Below are 18,136 nucleotides of genomic sequence, written 5' to 3' on the forward strand. Positions count from 1 at the left end.
CTCTAATCCAAATCCTTCCATGGTGCCCTCTTGCCAATAGAGAAAAGCTTATCCTAGCATCCAAGGCCTTCTACAATCTGTCAACATTGTACCTTTCCAGACTTATCTGGTACAAACCTCTTTCATATATTCTACCCTCCAATAATCTTGAGCTATTTTATTCTCTCTGTACTTTATTGACTCTGTCTGGGCCTTTGCTTACACTGTTCTTGATGCCTGGAATGCCCTCCTTATCTGACCTGTTGAATTCTTTACAGTCTTTTAAAACGTAATTAGTATCCTGGAGGACATTATTAATGACTTTTCTCCCTTCAAGCTTTATATATCATTTTGCTTACATCTCCTTTATGCATTTATCTTGTACTCTTATGTCAGAGAGGTAGATGGGAGCCAAAGAGTGAACACCTTTTAATTCTAATCTGAGGATTTTGCATTTTGTCCTGCAGGCTGTAGAAAAGAACTGGAAATTGAGCACAGGAATGACTTTTTTAGATATCTGTTTTAGAAATATGAACTTGGCAGTTTAATGGAGGGCGAATCGAATAGTAGGGGATAGACCAGAAGAAGCAGGGTGAATTAGGAGACAATAGTAGTCATCTTGCTGAGAGGTGATTATAGTCTAAATGGGGGCTGATGCTGTATGATCTTAAGTTTTTCAGCAGATAATGGAGAAGTGGTTGAATAATCCAGGGTATTTGTATGAGATTTTTAGCCTTTAGGTTCAATTTTGCTATGAAAACTTTTTATTGTCCTTAAAAACAGGTGGGGCATAAAAAAAGATTTTATGATATTTTGGGCATGTGTTTGTAATGAAATCTATCTATAAAGGTGACAGTGGTTTCATGTTAAAGAAATTGTCTTCACCAAGAAATTCTCACCAAGATTTTTATGTTTGGGGAGAACTTGTAAGCATATAGGAATGAAAAAAAATAATCCAATTATTGTTCAATATTTTTCTTTCTCTACTGGGTTGGGTAAGCAGTAGAGAGGTGCTAAGAATCAATCAATGTATGTTATTAGTGATTTAAAAAAAAACTTACACTGTTTCACAGAGGAAATATTTATTAATAGTATAAGGAATAGTTTACCTATATGTTACTTGATGTCTTTGAGTGTAAATATAAGGGGGGAGAAGATGTTTATCCTAGTAGCAGGAAGGCAGAGAAATCTTCCTTTAATAAGAAAATCTCAGGGTAAAAATGTTAAAGCAGAGCTTTGCAATAAAACCTCACACTTTTGGAAGTGCATTTACCTAGACTGCATAGACAAAAGAATACAAAGGACTATTTTCAGGGTCATGAGTGAATTTTTGTCCTGTGCCTCAGGCCAGAATTTCTTGAAATATTACTATCATATTTGATGGATTCTTTTTTTTTTTTTTTTTGCTTTTTGGAAAGCAATTGGGGTGAAGTGACTTGCCCAAGCTCACACAACTGGTTTTTGTGTTAAGTGTCTGAGGCAGAATTTGAACTCAGGTACTCCTGACTCCAGGGCCGGTGCTCTATTCACTGCACCACCTAGCCGCCCCAAATTTGAAAGATTTCAGAAATATTGAGTTACTTTTTTTCTTAAAAGACAGCAACTTAATTGAACCTAATTTGTGACAGAACCTGGCTTTTTGGCGTCAAGATGAGAAGTTGTCTTAGGCCTGGAGATCTCGAGCTAGCCATACATATGGACAAAACAGAAAACCATGTTGAGGAAGTTTTTGTTTTATCACTCTAGAGAATCATGAGATACATTTTTTGTAGTCAATGAGACCTGAGTTTTAAGTCTTGTTGCTGATAAATATTGCTGTGTGATAATAGATGAGTCACTTAAACTCTCAGGGTCCCAGAAAGGAATTGTTGATCTATAACCATGGAGGGAACTTCCACGTTGGGAATTCCCTATACCTATAAAATCATAACAACAGTAACAATAGCTAGCATTTTCATATTGCTTTAACTTATATTATCTCTTTTGATAGGCCCTATTATTATCCCCATTTTACAGATGAAGAATCTAAGAGAGACCCAAGGTCTGAGTGTCTGAGGCTGGATTCAAACTAAAGTCCTTTTGACTCCTCATCCAATATTCTATTGTGCCACCTAGCCATCCCAATAAATAATACTAATAAACAATTCTAATTTTTCTGTACTTTATGGTATCTCAAATTTTGATGGCTCCTAGATGGTCGAGATAAAAGCATATTGACTTAAAACATTAATTGGGCACTTATTCTATGCAAATTAAATTTATGCTAGAAATTTGTGAGGGATACAAATAAGATATCATAGGTTTTTTGGTAAACATTAAATAAACAAAACCCTGGGACAAACAAAGAACCTCCAACAGTGTTCTACGCATCCATTAAGTAAGGTGTAGACCAGATTCCCAGTTCATTAGGTTTCCTTTTCAAGTTCTTCCTACTTAATTTTCTCCTACTCTCCTATCCAATAACTAGCTTTTTCTTTGCTCTTCTAATATTCGGATCTCCTTTGGGTTTCTCCGCATTTCTGTAAATCAGTGAGTTCCCCCACTCCTTTTTATTCAGAATATCCTTTTCTATCCTTACTATTGATACCATCACCTATTTGAACTGTGTTCATTCATAATGTCATTCCCTGTATCTAATCCCCAGTATACCTAAGGAGAATTTCCAACAATCCCAGTCTAGTTCTTGAGGGAAATGCAGTAGTAGATCATGTTGCCTCTCATTTTATTATACTTTCTTTGTTTTTACTGTCCATTATGAATTATGCCTCATGTTTACTTTTCTTAAAAAATTCTTTTATTCCATACTTCACAAATATCCCTTATTACTATGATTATTATTAACAACAACAGCAATAATAACTAACATTTGTAGAGCATTGTAAGGTTTGTAAAACAAAACACAAGCTTAAATAATCCTTCTTTTTCTTGGGATGGGGGAGGGCAATAACACTTCCCAGCTTCTGATCTTCTCTGTCTCTCAATGAGTTGCTGTCCATAAACATCCTTCTCACTTCTCACACTGCCATCATCCAGGTGAAGGCTCTCATCCACCTTTTTTTCTGGACTTCTGATCTGTCAACTTCCTGCAAGTTTTACCACTCCAGTCCATCATCCTCTCAAACGTCAAATTGTTCTGATAAAATGTAGGGCTGATCATTTAATCAACCTTTCAATAAATTCCAATATCTTCTTATTAAACTCAGAATCAAATATAAAATCATCTCTTCAGCTTAAAGCCCTTCATAAACTGGCCCATTGCAACCTTTTCAGTCTTCTTAGACTTCATTCTCCTTTGTGCACATTACATTCTGGTTGACACTGGCCTCTCTGATTTTCCTCATAGAAGATGTTCCACCTTTGAACTCCAAGCATTTTCTCTGGCTGTCCTCCATGCCTCAAATACCTTTTCTCCTTATCTCCTTGATCTCCTGGCTTTCCTGACTTCCTTTAAGTCTCTGCCACAGGAAGCACTTTCCAAGTGTCCTTAATTCTAAAGCCTTTCCTCTGTTGATTATCTTCAATTTATCCTGTATATATCTTGTTTGTACATGTTGTTAATTTCTTATTTGTATATTTTCTCCCATTAGACTGTGAGCTCCTTGAGAGCAGGGATTGGCTGTTTTTCCTTTCTTCTTTCTACCCCCAGTGCTCAGCCTGGACACATAACATGTGCTTAAATATTTTTTGACTTGACTGGTTGGTGGTCAATCTTAAAGAAACACAATGTGGGCTGTTATTTTTCCTGTGATTTTTTTTTGTCATTGTTTGTAATTTGTGGTTTAGTTTTAAGTTTATTCCATATGGTGATACTTCAACTCTGTGTAATTTGGTTATCTGGCAACCTTACCTCTCTAGAATAAAGCCAAGAACAAGGAAGTTAGCTAAAAGGGTCTCTGATCAGCAAAAATAGCTGTCACAAAGTCCACTCATCAATTCATAATAGATATACCAGGTCCTCACAGTGTGATATAGGAGAATAAGCACTAGGTGTAGAAACAGGAAACTAGGGTTCAAATTCTGACCCTGTCAGTTCCTAGTGGTGGGACTAAACTATTTATAACATTTCTGAGTCTCAGTTTCTAGAAATGGAAACAATAACACTTACATTGCCTCCCAGGGTTATTGTGAGGAAATAGCTTCACGAACTGTGAATAGTTGTATGAATATGACAGATTGCTAGAAGTAACCCACTTGATCATCTGCATTCCAAAGGACAGAACAGATAGGAAGCTGTGACTAAAAAACAGAGAGGGGCGTGTTAAAAGTAGAGAGAGAGTAAGAACAGCAGTAAGAATAACAGCCTAATAGAAAGGAGTGAGACAGACCACTATAAACAGACATACAAAAAACTCAGAAAGCACTATGAATGGGTTCATTTAGTGAGGGAACAAATTAGTCGCATGTCGCAGTAGACATTGGGAGGTATTAAAGTGCTATGTAATAATTGAAATTCACAAGGATTAGTGTGAGTCATTGAGAGAATAAAGTTGAGAAATTAGGTTGAGTATACTTAAAGAAAGCAGGGAAGAATGCATTGCATTTTTGTATTACTGATACATTTTGATAATTATTGATGTATTTTATTTTAACTTAAAGTAATGATAATAATTATTATATAGTGCTTTGAAATTTTCAGTGGGGCTTTTACATATGTTATGTCATTATTTTAATTTAAATTTGAACCCAGGTTTTTATGATTGCAAGTCCAGCATTTTGTATTTCTTCGATATTTGCCAGTCATCACCTGCTACAATGTACATTCCCCTCAAATTTTTCTAAGTAAAATCACTATTTTAATAGAATACTTGTGATTGATAGTACATGCCCCTTTCCATTCTCATAGGCTACAATCTGTTCACTGAAAGAAGAATGTGTGCTTTAATTTGAATTATTTTCTACCAACATTGTCTATTGCATTTGATCCAAGGGTTTTTATTTTTTATTATTTCACCTTTGTCTTCATTTGCATTATTTGTTGTTAGTGAGTTTTAAACTAGCCTCAGTAACTTCCTAGCTATCTGACCTGGACAAGTAATTTATTTCATTAAAAATTTTTTTTTTTTGCTTTTTTGGAGGGGCAAAGGCAGGGCAATTGGGGTTAAATGACTTACCCAAGGTCACACGAATAGCAAGTGTTAAGTGTCTGAGGTCAGATTTGAACTCAGGTTCTCCTGCCTACAGGGCTGGTGCTCTATTCACTGTGCCACCTAGCTGCCCAGTGGACAAGTCATTTAACATCTGTTTGCCTCAGTTTCCTCAGTTATAATGTGGGAATAATAATGATACCTCTCAGGGTTGTTGTGAGGATCAAATGAGATAATATTTGTAAAGCCCTTACTATAGTACCTGGCACATGGTAAGTACTTAATAAATTCATGTTTTCTTCCTCCCCTCTTACACTTTTCTTTTGGTTCTGCTTTTTCTTAAAAAACCTGAATCACTTTGTTTAAGCAGCGTGATGTTACCCTTAATTCTTTATAGTCATCATTCTTTGTTGTGCAGTATTATTGCATAATTTCCATATATCACAATTTTTAAGACATTCTCCAATCATTGAGCATAGCTTTTGTTATCAGTTATGTTGGTATTGTTATTATTATTGATATTGATTATATTATCAATAATATAATAATCCTTTAGTCTTGAGGACTGAATCATATCAGAATTTATCTTTGTATCTCCTCTACTGATCGCACAATCATTTGCACATAGTAGATGCTCAGTATTTGGTTTCTGAGGATATTCTAGTTTGGTTACAAATAAAATTATGAATATATATGAAAAATCTCAAAATGCAGAAAAATACATACATACATGTATATTCATATATTAGATTGCTTATGCAGAAATGTTTTGGAAGTTATTTTAAACAATTACTTATTGTCTATTTCACAGAAGATTTTCTACAATTAAAATTTTAAAAATGAGTAAATGTTGGTATATGTGTATATATTCTACATATATACATACATAGTATATGTGTATATCTGATATACACATATGTATAACCTCTGGATCTTGTTTTCCTTAACCTCTTCAATATATAATTCAAGCATTTTTACTATGGGATCATAGAAGTTATAAATAATTTAGTAATTTTTCTTTAAAATTCCAACTTTTCAGCAGTATATTAGTATACCTGTTTTCCTATAGTCCCTCCAAAATATAATTTGTCCATCATTTGCCATATTTTCTAAATTTATCGATGTGAATATGAGTCATTTAAATTTATTTTTCCTTTAATAATTGTAATTTTGAACATTTCTTCCCAATAATTCCTAATGGTTTGTATTTCTTCTTTTGAAGACTTTTCCTATGCCATGATTATTTAACTACTAGTGAATAGATCATTTTATTATTAATTTTGTGTCAGCTTCCTTTTGGGGTTGGATTGCATATTTTTATCAAAATATTTAATATAGGGGCGGCTAAGTGGCGTAGTGAATAGAGCACCAACCCTGGAGTCAGGTGGATCTGAGTTCAAATGCGGCTTCAGACACTTGACACACTTACTAGCTGTGTGACTTTGGGCAAGTCACTTAAACCCAATTGCCCTCCAAAAAGTGAAAAAAAAAAAGAATATATAATTAAATGATTTCTGTCCAGGCTGCATTTCTTATTTAATTGTATTGATTTTGTAAAAAGTTTTTTTTCTTTAAAAATTCATGTAATTAGAATTATTTATTTTTCTTTATGTGATGGTCTCTCTCCCCCATTGGGTTAGGACTTCTTCCTCTCTTCACTGGAGTGAGAGTTATAATCTTTTATTCTATTCTATGATTTTAATGGTGCTTTTTATTATTATCATATTTTATCCATTAGGAACTTTTGGTATGTGATATGATTCTTCTAAAACTTATCTACCACTAGTTTGTTCATTGATTGACTTCTTGTTCCTCCCTATGAATTTTCATGCTGTTTTACTAAGATATTACATTATTTTAAAGCAGTTCTTTCTCTTTTTTTTGGTTGTTGTTTTGAGTTCCCTGAACTCCAGTTTCCTTCTTTACATCTTTCTTTAAGTTTTATATTGAATATTTATACAACCCTGGAGTTTTATGATTTTTTTTTTATTTTATTTTTTTTAAGCAATCAGGGTTAAGTAACTTGCTCAAGGTTACACGGCCAGTTATTTCTGGGTGTGGTGCTGAGTGTCTGAGCCCGGGATTCGATCTCCAGGTCGTCCCAACACTGGAGCCGGTGCTCTTACTTGCTGAGCCACCTGGCTGCCCCTAAGCAATTGGGGTTAAGTAACTTGCTCAAGGTTACACGGCCAGGTGTTTCTGGGTGGGTGCTAAGTGTCTGAGCCCGGGATTCGATCTCCAGGTCTTCTCAACACTGGAGCCGGTGCTCTTACTTGCTATGCTACCTGGCCGCCCCTGGAGTTTTATGATTGATCTCTTCTTGGGGGGTGGGGAGCAAAACAAGTCTGATGGTAGGATTACAGATCAACAGTTGGAATGGCCATCTGAATCAACCTCCTTATTTTACAGATGAGAAAACTGATGCCCATGCAGATTAAGTAACCTGCTTAAGATCACACAGGTAGTAATGGTCAGTGGCCATATTTGAACCTTAATTAAAGGCTTTATATTAGCTCTTTCTTCTTGAGATTTATTTATTAACCACCACCTTCTTCCCCCCCCCCCCCCCCCATAGTATTTGTTCTTTGTGTCAGGGCTTGGTTTTTGATTGTTCATTTCTTTGCTTTCTGTACTGGATTTTCTGCAAACTTCTCTTAATGAGGAATTTTCATTTTCTTCCTTTTTTTCCCCTTCCTTCCTTCCTTCCTTCCTCCTGATTACATAGGACTTTTTTTTCCCTAACAGCTCCTTTCTTTTTTAAAAACATTTTCAGGGATAAAAACTTTCACTTTGAACCAAGATAAACTTATTAGGATTATTTGGTATATAAACTTAAGTCCAAAAACCAAGTCATAATTGTATGAGCACTTCTTATTTAAATTGTATTATTTCCCTTTTTAAAAAGTTAACAGCATTTTCCTTCTTAGGAAGTTTAAGCTTGATCCTTCTATAGAATTTTTCACCATTAATCCTTTTCACCAACCCTACTTACATTGACCAGTCTTACAACATTGATGATATCCAATGGCAAGGTCTCAAGTAGTTTTAAATTAATAGAAAAATTCAAGTCATAATTTCTAATTATGGTTTAATAAGTACTTTTTGGTATTATTTTAGCCTTAGTCTTAAGTTCTTTTGAGTTCCTATCATAATTATAAAATTTAGAACTCAAGGGGATCCGAGAGTAGTTTGACCCCTTGTTTTACAAATCAGGAAACTGAGACTCAGAGGCAGGACTAAAAATAAAGGTTTGCTAATTCCCATTCCAGTGCACTTGCCTCTTCGACCCCACCACCTACTATCTCTTGATAATTTACATGCACTACTTAAGCTCTCCTTCATAATATTTTTCCACTCTGACCATCAGTACTCCCTTTTGGGTATACAGTGTTGTTTTATGAAATGAGGTCATTTAATCCACTTCTGAAGGCATTTTTCTTTTGAAATATGTTTTTAATCCAGTTATTACCCCCTTATAATGCATAGTGAGCACTTTATGCCACACATAAGAACATAGCTTGGTAAGATTGGTAGGCTTTACTCACGAGAGCTCAGGGATTGGAGGAAGGGGTGTTAACAGGTCAGAGTTGAGGTGGATTGGCAGAGCTGGGGACTATGGGAGGTGGGAAGCTTACATCATTTCCCTGCATAAAGACTCTCTCTGACTGGTGCTGTCAGGCCCGTGGTTACAAGAATGCAATTAGTTTACCAAATGTACTTAGATACATAAAAGAGAGAAAAGGAGATGGCAGAGATTCTGCTCTTATGTTCCTAAGTCTGTGATATTAGACTAGAGACTGTCAATAAGTAACTCAATGCAACCAGGATTGTCACTGCTTTGCTCTCCCCCAGCTCAGTGCCTTTCTGCTCCGCCCCATCCCTGCTCTTTCTCTGCTGCTCAGATCAGCTTCCTGCTTTTCATGAAAACTGTGTTTCTATAAAGCTAGTGTTCTTTTACTGAAAGAATTATTTTCATAAGTCTGGAGCGGGTTTTGTGGTGGTGGCTGTGGGTTTTGCATTGCCTTTTTTTTTCTTGTATAAGGTAAAAAAACAAAAACAGAGGCTGGGGGAAAAAAGGCAAAATCATCATGAGATTTGTTGTCCCATCGTGCTGGTGTTATAACCACCTCTGTAGACTGCTGCACTGAAAACATTTCTGTGAGAGGTATGTGTTTGAAAGACCGAAAGATGGATGGATGGTGGCTTTCCAGATTGAGTGAGTCCTATAGCATTTCTTCAGACATGTTTAAGGCCTTGGGTTTTTTTTCCCTCATTAGGACTTTGATAGGAAAAAAGGCAAACATTCCATGAGACATGGTGCAGTTAACCAGACTAAAAGATGTGCTTCATCTACACATCAGCCATACTTCTGAAACCCTAGTCTTAGCTGTGGTGTGAAGTAATGCAGTATCGTCAAATCCGTGGGATTCTTCCAAGTTACTTTTGGATATCTGTGTCCGTAAACAGGAGAATGATTTTAATACTTAACTCATTATTTATGAGTCACCTGACAAAGATAAATAAAATATTGGCACCACATAGCTTAGAGAATTCCACAGAATAGTTACGGGGAGTTTTTCAGCTGACAGATGGCCAAAGTGAAAGGAAATGTTTAGTGCTTTATGTTCACGTAGAGAAGAGTTTTAAAGTTAGAGACTTTTGAGTTTCAGTGGAAAAATTTCAAGGTGCCACCAACATTTAGAGAGAATATCCTGCTATATCTGATACATGTCATTCTACTTAAATAACTTTCAAGCCTGGAGGAACTGGCACATTTGTATGTTTGTCTTTCCAAAAGACATAGGAATGGGGGGAAAAATGTAATATTTCTATGAGATAAGAACACCACCAAAAGAAAAGCAGAGAATAGTGATTTAGATATAAAATGCTTTCATCTCATTTTACATATAAAGAATTTATCGAAAGCACTGATTTTTAAAAGTGGAAAAGTTTGTTAACAGTGATATAAGGAATATTGTGGTGTATGTAGAAAAACTACCAGCTTTATAGAGAATATTTAAAAGGTATTCAGTAGATTCTATGTGAGTTTAAAGTAAAAAACTTCATCACCTTCACAAAAGCAACCCGAGAACTTTTGAAAAGTAAATTTTCTCCTTCATTTTTGAAAACTTTGATTTTTAAGTTATATCCTGCTAAAAAATAGTTTCTCTCTCTCTCTGTATATATATATATATATATATATATATATATATATATATATATATATATGAGAAAGGAGGATCAAGTTTCTTTTATAGCCTTTTTATCTAGAGAAAGTAGCCCTTAATCCACCTACTGTTGTAGGCACAAAGAAAATATGTTAACTTTTTTTAACCTACTTCTCCCTCCCCTTTCTACCTTCCCTCAGCCGTGGGCCCAAAGAGTTTGGGGAAATCATAATCTTAGGTACCCCAGAGGCCATTTCGTTAATTAAACCTGAACAAGAATCTGATTTACGGTATAGCCAACAGGTGGCCATCCAGGCTTTGCTCAAGGACCTCCAAAAAATAGGAGCCCACTACCTATCAAGGCAACCCATTCCATTTTTGGACATTTCTAATTGTTAGAAAGTATTTCCTTATTTCATACTGAAATCTGCCTTACCACATCTTCCACCTGTTCCTCTTAATTCTACCCTTTTCGACTAAGCAAAACAAGTTTAAACTGTCTTTCACATGATGGTCCTTCAGATAACTCAAGTTCAATTATATTCCTTTCTTCTGTAGGGTAAATATCCATATTTTCTTCTGTTAATCCTCACACTGCATGGTGGTTCTACTCTGAATCTGTTCCAGGCAATGACTCTCTTGTAAATTGGTGACACCTAAACACAATATTCCAGATGTTGCCTGGCCAGAGAAAAGTAGAGTGGCATGATTTTCACCCTAGTCCTGCATACTTTTCCTCTCTCAGTGCAGCCTAAGCCATATCACCCTCTTGCCTCATCTTAAGCTTACACTTTCTACTGAGATCTTTTTCAGACCAATGCTATTTAGTTATACCTTTTTTAACCTGCACTTGTTATGCCTAATAGATTCTGTAATATTGTGGGGTTTTTTTTTCTCCCCTTGGGAATTTGTCTTCAACTTTCTAAGGATTTCTCTTGAACCTTAATTGTCCTAGTAAAAGGGAAAATTCATGGGGAAAAAAGTAGATTTTAAAAGAATGATTACTATTGCTCTAAAAACATGTGGGGTTTATAGGAAACTAATAAAACCTCAGTAAGCCAGATTTAGTTTTTTCTGCACTTGACTTTTAGAAGCAAAAGCTTTCCTCTTCTCCCTCCCTCTACTGCCTTAAAAAAAAAAAAGATATCAGGGCTTTTAAAGTTTTTAAAAAGCAGCTTCCTGGGGTCCATCCTGTCTTTGCCACTCTCTGAATTCCAGCATTTTCAGTGCAATGCTATGAAAAGTGACATTCCAAATGTTATCCCCGAAACCTTGCAAGATTCCTAATCACCAAGGAATAATTCTGTTTTCTGCATATACTTTACTTAATGTAAAACATGTGGACTAATTAATATATTTTAGAAAGGTTTTAAAAAATAAGGATTGGTACAAAAAGGGCTTGTGAGAAGAGTTAACTGTAATTACCTATTCCTCAAATGTTACATTTAGCCAAGGTTTTTACTGTACTAGTTTCTTTTCATTTTTGAAATAAAGTAAACACTTTATTTTACCCCTTCGTGGCACTGTACTGATAACAGCTTCTGTAGCATCAGTAACTTCCTCAGCTAACTAGCTATATGATTTTGGGAAGTCACTTTTTTATTGTGGGCCTCAGTTTCCTCATCTGTAAAATAAATGGTTGGGACTAAAAATAGTAACAATCTGATATTTCAACTCAGCAAATATTTACTAAATACCTACTGTATGAGAGGCACTGTGCTTGGTGCTAGGAATACAAAAACAAAAATCTTACAATATTTTAAGGTTTTCGAAGCACTTTTTTCATGTTATCTTGTTTGATCCTCGCGAAATGTATAGGTATGTTGCAGTTCTTGCTGTTGTGTCTATTTTACAGATAAGGAAACTGTCCCCGAGAGAATGTTAGCGACAGGATTCAAGCCTGGGTCTTTCTTCTCTAACTCCAGAACTATTTTTACTGTTCTAAGCTGCTTTTTGGCAATTTCTTTATCTGTCAAAATCTGTGCTTCTGTGGTTCTAAAGCATAGCCAGATTAAAAAAAAAAGAAAACCATTTTAAATAAGTGATATTCTAGTTGAAACTCTGTAAGAATTATATTAACATCTCTTATTAGAAGTTTTATGGAGTAATGAATAGATACATGGTTTCCGAGTCAGGAACACGTTGGTTCAAGGCCTACCTCTGACAAATATTGTTTGTGTGACCCTGGACTAGTCACTTAATATCTCAGTATTCTAGGCAGCTAGGCAAATGAGACCATAAGTTATAGAAAAGGTGCCAATGTGCATTAGCAGAAGAGGCTTCTTGATCTGATAGTTCCCTGTTCTAATGAAGTCACAGGTCTCATTGATAACCTTATCCCTATTAATAAGGATTAATTAATAAATAATAAAAATTAATTAAGTGAGTATCTCTAAAGAACTGAGTGTTTAATAGGACTTGCTTATGTTACAGTATCTTTAGAACATGTGGACTAGAAGAGTGATATAACAGAGGTTGAGTCTTATTTTACAGATGAGAAATCTAAGGCCTGTGCAAGTTAAGTGACTTACCTAAGGTCACGCAGGTAGTAAGGGTCAGTGGCTATAGTTGAATCTTAGTCCCATATTGTTATTAAAGGCTTTATCTTGTCTCATAAAGTTATGGTGCAATAGAATTAAGGGTAATTCAAAGCCAAGGGAAGAAAAATTAGCTTTGTTGTTGTTGTTCATTTGTTTTAGTCATTTATGATTCATTGTGACTCCTTTTGGTGTTTTCTTGGTAAAGATACTGGTATGGTTTGCCACATCCATCTCCAGCTCATTTTACCAGATGAGGAATCTGAGGCAAATGGGGTTTAGTGACTTGCCCAGGGTCACACAACTAGTGTCAGAGGCCAGATTTGAACTCAGAAAGAGGAGTCCTCTTAATGTCAGGCCCTGTACTGTTTTACTGTGCAATCTAACTGTCCCCCAAATAGATGAACTTAGTTAAATATAGGGGTTGGGGGGGGGTTAGAAATGAAGTCAAAGTAGAATTTAATTTGTATAAAAATAAAACAAAGAATAGGCATATTTTAACATGTTCATAAGTATCACCTGCAGCAGAGATGTTAAACACGTGCTCTCCTGAGTATATCCTGAAACAGATTGAAATGTAATTTACAAATATTTAACAAAATCCAATGAAATAGAAAAAATGTTAACATGTGGTTCTCCGAGCTAATATGAGACCCATAGGGATCTTTGTATACGATTTAGTAGCCGTCATTTCTATTTGAGTTTGACACCACTAACTTGGAGGGTAAGATGCTTGGCCCTTTGTTAATTAACTCATAGATTTATGGAACACTGTTAAGGGAATGTTAAGGTTATAGGAATTAGGGTTTTTATTCTATAAATCCATGTAGATTTTAATGAAGAAGAACTCAGGAAAATCAACAGACCTCTTCAGTAGCCTATGGTTGGAGGTCATGCTCAGCTCCCTGGCACTTGCAGTATCCATCCATTCCCTGCAAATCTAATTCATATACATTTTAAGGAAAAAAAAAACTTCAAAAAAGATTTATCAGGTAGCTACTGTGCAAGGTAGAGGGTTAGGCACAATGGTGAAAACAGAGTAAATAAGAACCTTTTAATTCTGTTACTCTCTAGGTCTTAACTTTTAATTCTGGCCCCTGAAAATGGTGGCTCTTAGTTACCCATATCAGCATTGATGGAAGCCGGGAATGCCTCTTGGGAAGATTACAGATCCTTGACCTAGAGAATGGAGAGCAGAAAGCTAGGGGTGTAATGGGGTACTCTAGACCCACCTCTTGACCTACCCCCAAATTCACCAACATATTTTCCTTTAATCTCATCTCTCCACCTCTTACTTTTCATTAGTAAATGGGGGTTAGGAGCAATCATGGATAAAACTGGTTCTATAAAACCTCTTACATTTTTTTCTACATTTTTAATGTATGCAGTCAGAAAACATTAAATAGTTGAAGAATGTCTGTTATTCAAACTATGAGTATGTTGTTATTCAGTCACCCCTTTTGGGGCTTATCTTGTAAAAATACTTGTCTGGCTTGCCATTTCCTTCTCAAGCTCATTTTACAGATGAGTAACTGAGATAGAGTTAAGTGACTTGCCCAGGGTGACACAGCTAGTAATTTTTTGAGGCCAGATTGAACTCAGGAAGAGGAGTCTTCCTGATTCCAGGACCAGCATTCTATCCACTGCGCCACCTAGCTTCTCTGGTGAGTATGACATTAGTCAAATAAAAAGCATTTATTAAGTACCTATTGAAGCCAAGGAGACCTAGCTTCAAGTGTGTCCTCTACACATACTAATGGCTTGAGCGTGGGTAAATCTCTCACAGCTCTAGAAGCAGATAGGTGACACAGTGAACAGATACAGAGGTCTACAGTCAGGAAGACCTCAGTTCAAATTTGGCCTTGGACACGTTCTAGCTGTGTGACCCTGGGCAAGTCACTTAACATCTTTTTTTCCTGTAAAATAGAATAATAGTACCTACTCTGTTGTGAGGACAAATGAGATATATTTTTAAATGTGTAAAAAGCACTTAACACAGTGGTTGGTATTTAGTAGTTGCTGTGTCAATGCTTATTCCTCCCCCTCCCACACTCTCTGAGACTAAGTTGTTTTTTGAAAACACTGATCTAAATTGGTTAAATAAAGAAATATCAAAAAAATAAAAGGACTTTCCACAGCCATGAAAATGAAATCACAGATCCCAGACATATCTGTACTATGTGCTGTGCCTGTTCCGAGCACTGAAAATGCAAAGATAAAAATAAAATAGTTCCTGCCATTAAGGAACTTATATTCTATCTGGGGAGGCTATAGCTGTATGTGTAACTACATGCAAAATAAATAAATAAATGCAAGGTAGTTTTGTGAGGAAGGATTCTACCAGATAGAGGTGGAGAGATAGACTATTGAGTTAGTCCATCAATTCATGTATCTTGTACTTTTGGTTACTGCTTCAGGCACTGTACAAGGGACAAGAAATTGGGCAGGAAATTGAAAAGGAGGGAAGAGAGTCAGGTAGATTGCATTTGGGAAATGATACTTTCCATAATCCTAGGATGCTCCCTGACACAGAAAGCTGTCTTTATATTACCACCATTCCTCTGATTATGCTATATGTCTATGAATCAGAGCGACTCACTTTCCGGAGATTAAAAGTTCAGGTGGTCCAAAGATCAAAGGAGAGATACATTGTTAATGTAAGTAAGGCACGGCATATTTATGATGACTTGCCCGTGAGAGGTGACATGAAAGTTAGACTAGAAAAGAGGTAGGCTTGACACGGAAGAAAGGATGACAGATGGACAGATGTTCGGATCCCCATGGGATGTTGAGAAACCTAACAGAAAGAACTCCAGCTTACTGGGTAGGTACTTTGTGGAAGTTTTGTGGAAAAAGATTGTTAAAAATTACACAGGAAGAAAATGCATGAATGCATTGTTATCTGTGCTAATGGAGTAGATACCTATAATAATGAGATCCTCAATCCATTGAAGGATTAGTGCATATGTAGTCTTAGAATGTAAATTCTGTAGTCTCATTGGAAGCCTTAGCAGTCAGATCTCACTATAGCTATGGCCTGACTGAGTTGGACTGATCCAATGCAGCCAGAGTTGGGTTTTGTGTTGATATCCTGTACAGACACAAAAGCTATAGCTACTGACACTGAAGACTGTTCATTCTCTGTTGAAAAATTTTAGGCTCTTAAAACATAAGGGATTGTGGTATTTCTGAGACTGTTGTTGAATGTTAAATGTAGCACTGTACAAGTTGGAGTAGACTGCCGCGACACCTTAATTTATAGACCCTCTGAGAACCAAGCTTCCTTATAATGAATTTGGGTTTAAAAAAAAGTCTATAAATCACAGGAAAAACTGCTTTTGCTTATATCTGCCCATGCATAATAAAAATATTTCCACAGATAGCCTGAGCGCTCACTGACCTTAACCAACCATTTTCCCTGCCTCCAAACCAAGGGTCTGACCTCCCTTTGTCACATCCACTAAGTCATAGCCCATAGCTGAACCTTTCCTTGCCTATAGACTCCCAGGTGTCTGCTTTTGGTTAGCCCATCTGTTACCATCTTGTCATTTCTATCTATACAACATCTCTCATGTAGACTGTCTTCTCTTCACTCACACTGGTTGGACCCTCATCACTTCTTGGCTGAATTATAGCAGTAGCTTCCTAATTGGTCTCTTTTCTTCAAGTCTCTTTTCACTCCAATCCATCTTCCCCATAGCCACCAAAGAGATTTTCCTATAACCCGGACCTGACCATGTCCCTCCACCCCCAATAAGCTCCAGTGGCTTCCTGTTTTCTCTAAGATGATAGCCAGATAAATATTTTGTTGTTGTTCATGTGTTTCAGTCTTGTGTGACTCTTTGTGACCCCATTTGGGGTTTTACTGGAGTGGTTTGCCATTTCCTTCTCTACGACATTTTACAGATGAGGAAACTGAGCCAAACAGGGTTAAGTGACTTGCCCAGGGTCACATAGCTAGTAAGTATCAGAGGTCAAATTGGAACTCAGGTCCTCCTGACTCCAGGCCCAGTACTCTATTTACTGTACTACCTAGCTGCCCACATAAACATTAAGTACTTTTTATATGCCAGATACTGTACTGAATTCTAGGAATACAAACACAATTAAAAAAAAAAAACCCAGTCCCTACTCCTTAATAAGCTTATATTCCGTTAGGGGGAAGACAAAACATAAAAGAGAACTGGAAAAGGTGGGGGGTATAGTGATACACATTCAAAGGCATGGTGGAAAAATCTAGAAAGTATGGAATTGATCTGGGAGAGAAATGAGCATTGATGGCCTGAGCAGTGCTGAAATGGTGGTCCTGGGCAAAAACTTATTAATCAGAAGAGGAGGCCACAGGGATGAAGGTATCTCCAGGGTGAAAGACTTCTGGAAAAAGATTGGAAAAATCCAGAGTCAGTATTAAGAACCAGGAGAGAGAAGTGTGAGATATAATATTAATACTTCTCTTTGTTAGGAATTTAAAATTCTTCATAATCTGATTCCATCTTTTTTTTTTTCTGTCAGTATTACACATTACTCCCCTCTGCTGGTTGTCTCCACATCTATAATCTCATCTCCACTCCTTGGAATTCCTGTTTTCTTTAAAGGTTCCGTTTAAGCACCAATTTTTGAATGAGGCCTTTTTTGCTTCCTCAGGCAGCTATTACCAGCTCCATACCCCAATTGCTACTATATGACCATTTGTATATTCCTATGTCTTTGTGTATTGTCTCCCTCTTGAGATTTTTTCACTTTTGTCTTTGTTTCCAGAGTACCCAGCACAATTCCTGGAATTTAATAATCACTCAAAAAGTCTGTCGATTGATATATTAGGTTACATTTGATGTAATTTTGTTGTTAGCTACCTTCCTTCATTCCCATGAGACCTTAGGGCCTGTCTTGTCTACCTCATTCATTCATTCATTCATTCATTCATTCATTCATTCATCCATTCATTCATACATACATACATGCATGCATTCAAGAAATTTTATTTAAGTGCATGTTGTATACAAAACATTTCCCAGAGAAATAAAAAAAATAGGGTTTTTGTCCTTTTGTAACTTATTATTGATCTTTTTCACCACTTTTTTTCCACCTATTCTCTTTTGTATTCAGACTCACTGCTGAATAGAGAGACAGGTTTCTAATTGCTGCCATTATATTGCCTTTGAAACAAGCACATCACCACCACTACCCTTTTTTTTTTTGTTAAGGTTTATCAAGTGTTATAATTTTGGGCAAACAGATGGTCCTTATGGTTAACAAAAAGAGAAAGTTAGCACGTTGCAAGAATTCTTAAAGGTAGTAATAGGTAACTTGGTCTTAAATGAAACATAAGCCAGTTCTGGTCTTGTATGAGCTATTCTTCTCTTTCACT

General features: G+C 36.2%; 1 protein-coding gene across 34 annotated transcripts in view; it reads left to right on the forward strand.

The window, feature by feature from the left end:
• BBX (BBX high mobility group box domain containing) overlaps positions 1 to 18,136 on the forward strand; it is a 363,188-nt gene that overhangs the window by 82,999 nt on the left and 262,053 nt on the right. For 9 of the 34 annotated variants that reach the window (XM_069069766.1, XM_069069788.1, XM_069069784.1 and 6 more), the window contains one exon: positions 7,473 to 7,524. The exons of 21 other annotated variants lie outside the window; for them this stretch is intronic. Coding sequence is in view for 1 of the 13 variants with exons in the window: in XM_069069776.1 (XP_068925877.1) it covers positions 7,531 to 7,533 (3 nt within the window). In the remaining 12 variants the exon portion in view is untranslated. Of the gene's footprint in view, positions 1 to 7,472; positions 7,534 to 9,040; positions 9,229 to 18,136 lie in introns of those variants that run through there. 4 more of the 34 variants (XM_069069761.1, XM_069069780.1, XM_069069776.1 and 1 more) reach the window with 2 other exon arrangements.

Source organism: Petaurus breviceps, unplaced genomic scaffold (genome assembly GCF_028583685.1).
Source record: "Petaurus breviceps papuanus isolate PSGF00001 unplaced genomic scaffold, PetGlider_PUasm1.0 90792, whole genome shotgun sequence".
In the NCBI taxonomy this organism is placed as follows: domain Eukaryota; kingdom Metazoa; phylum Chordata; class Mammalia; order Diprotodontia; family Petauridae; genus Petaurus; species Petaurus breviceps.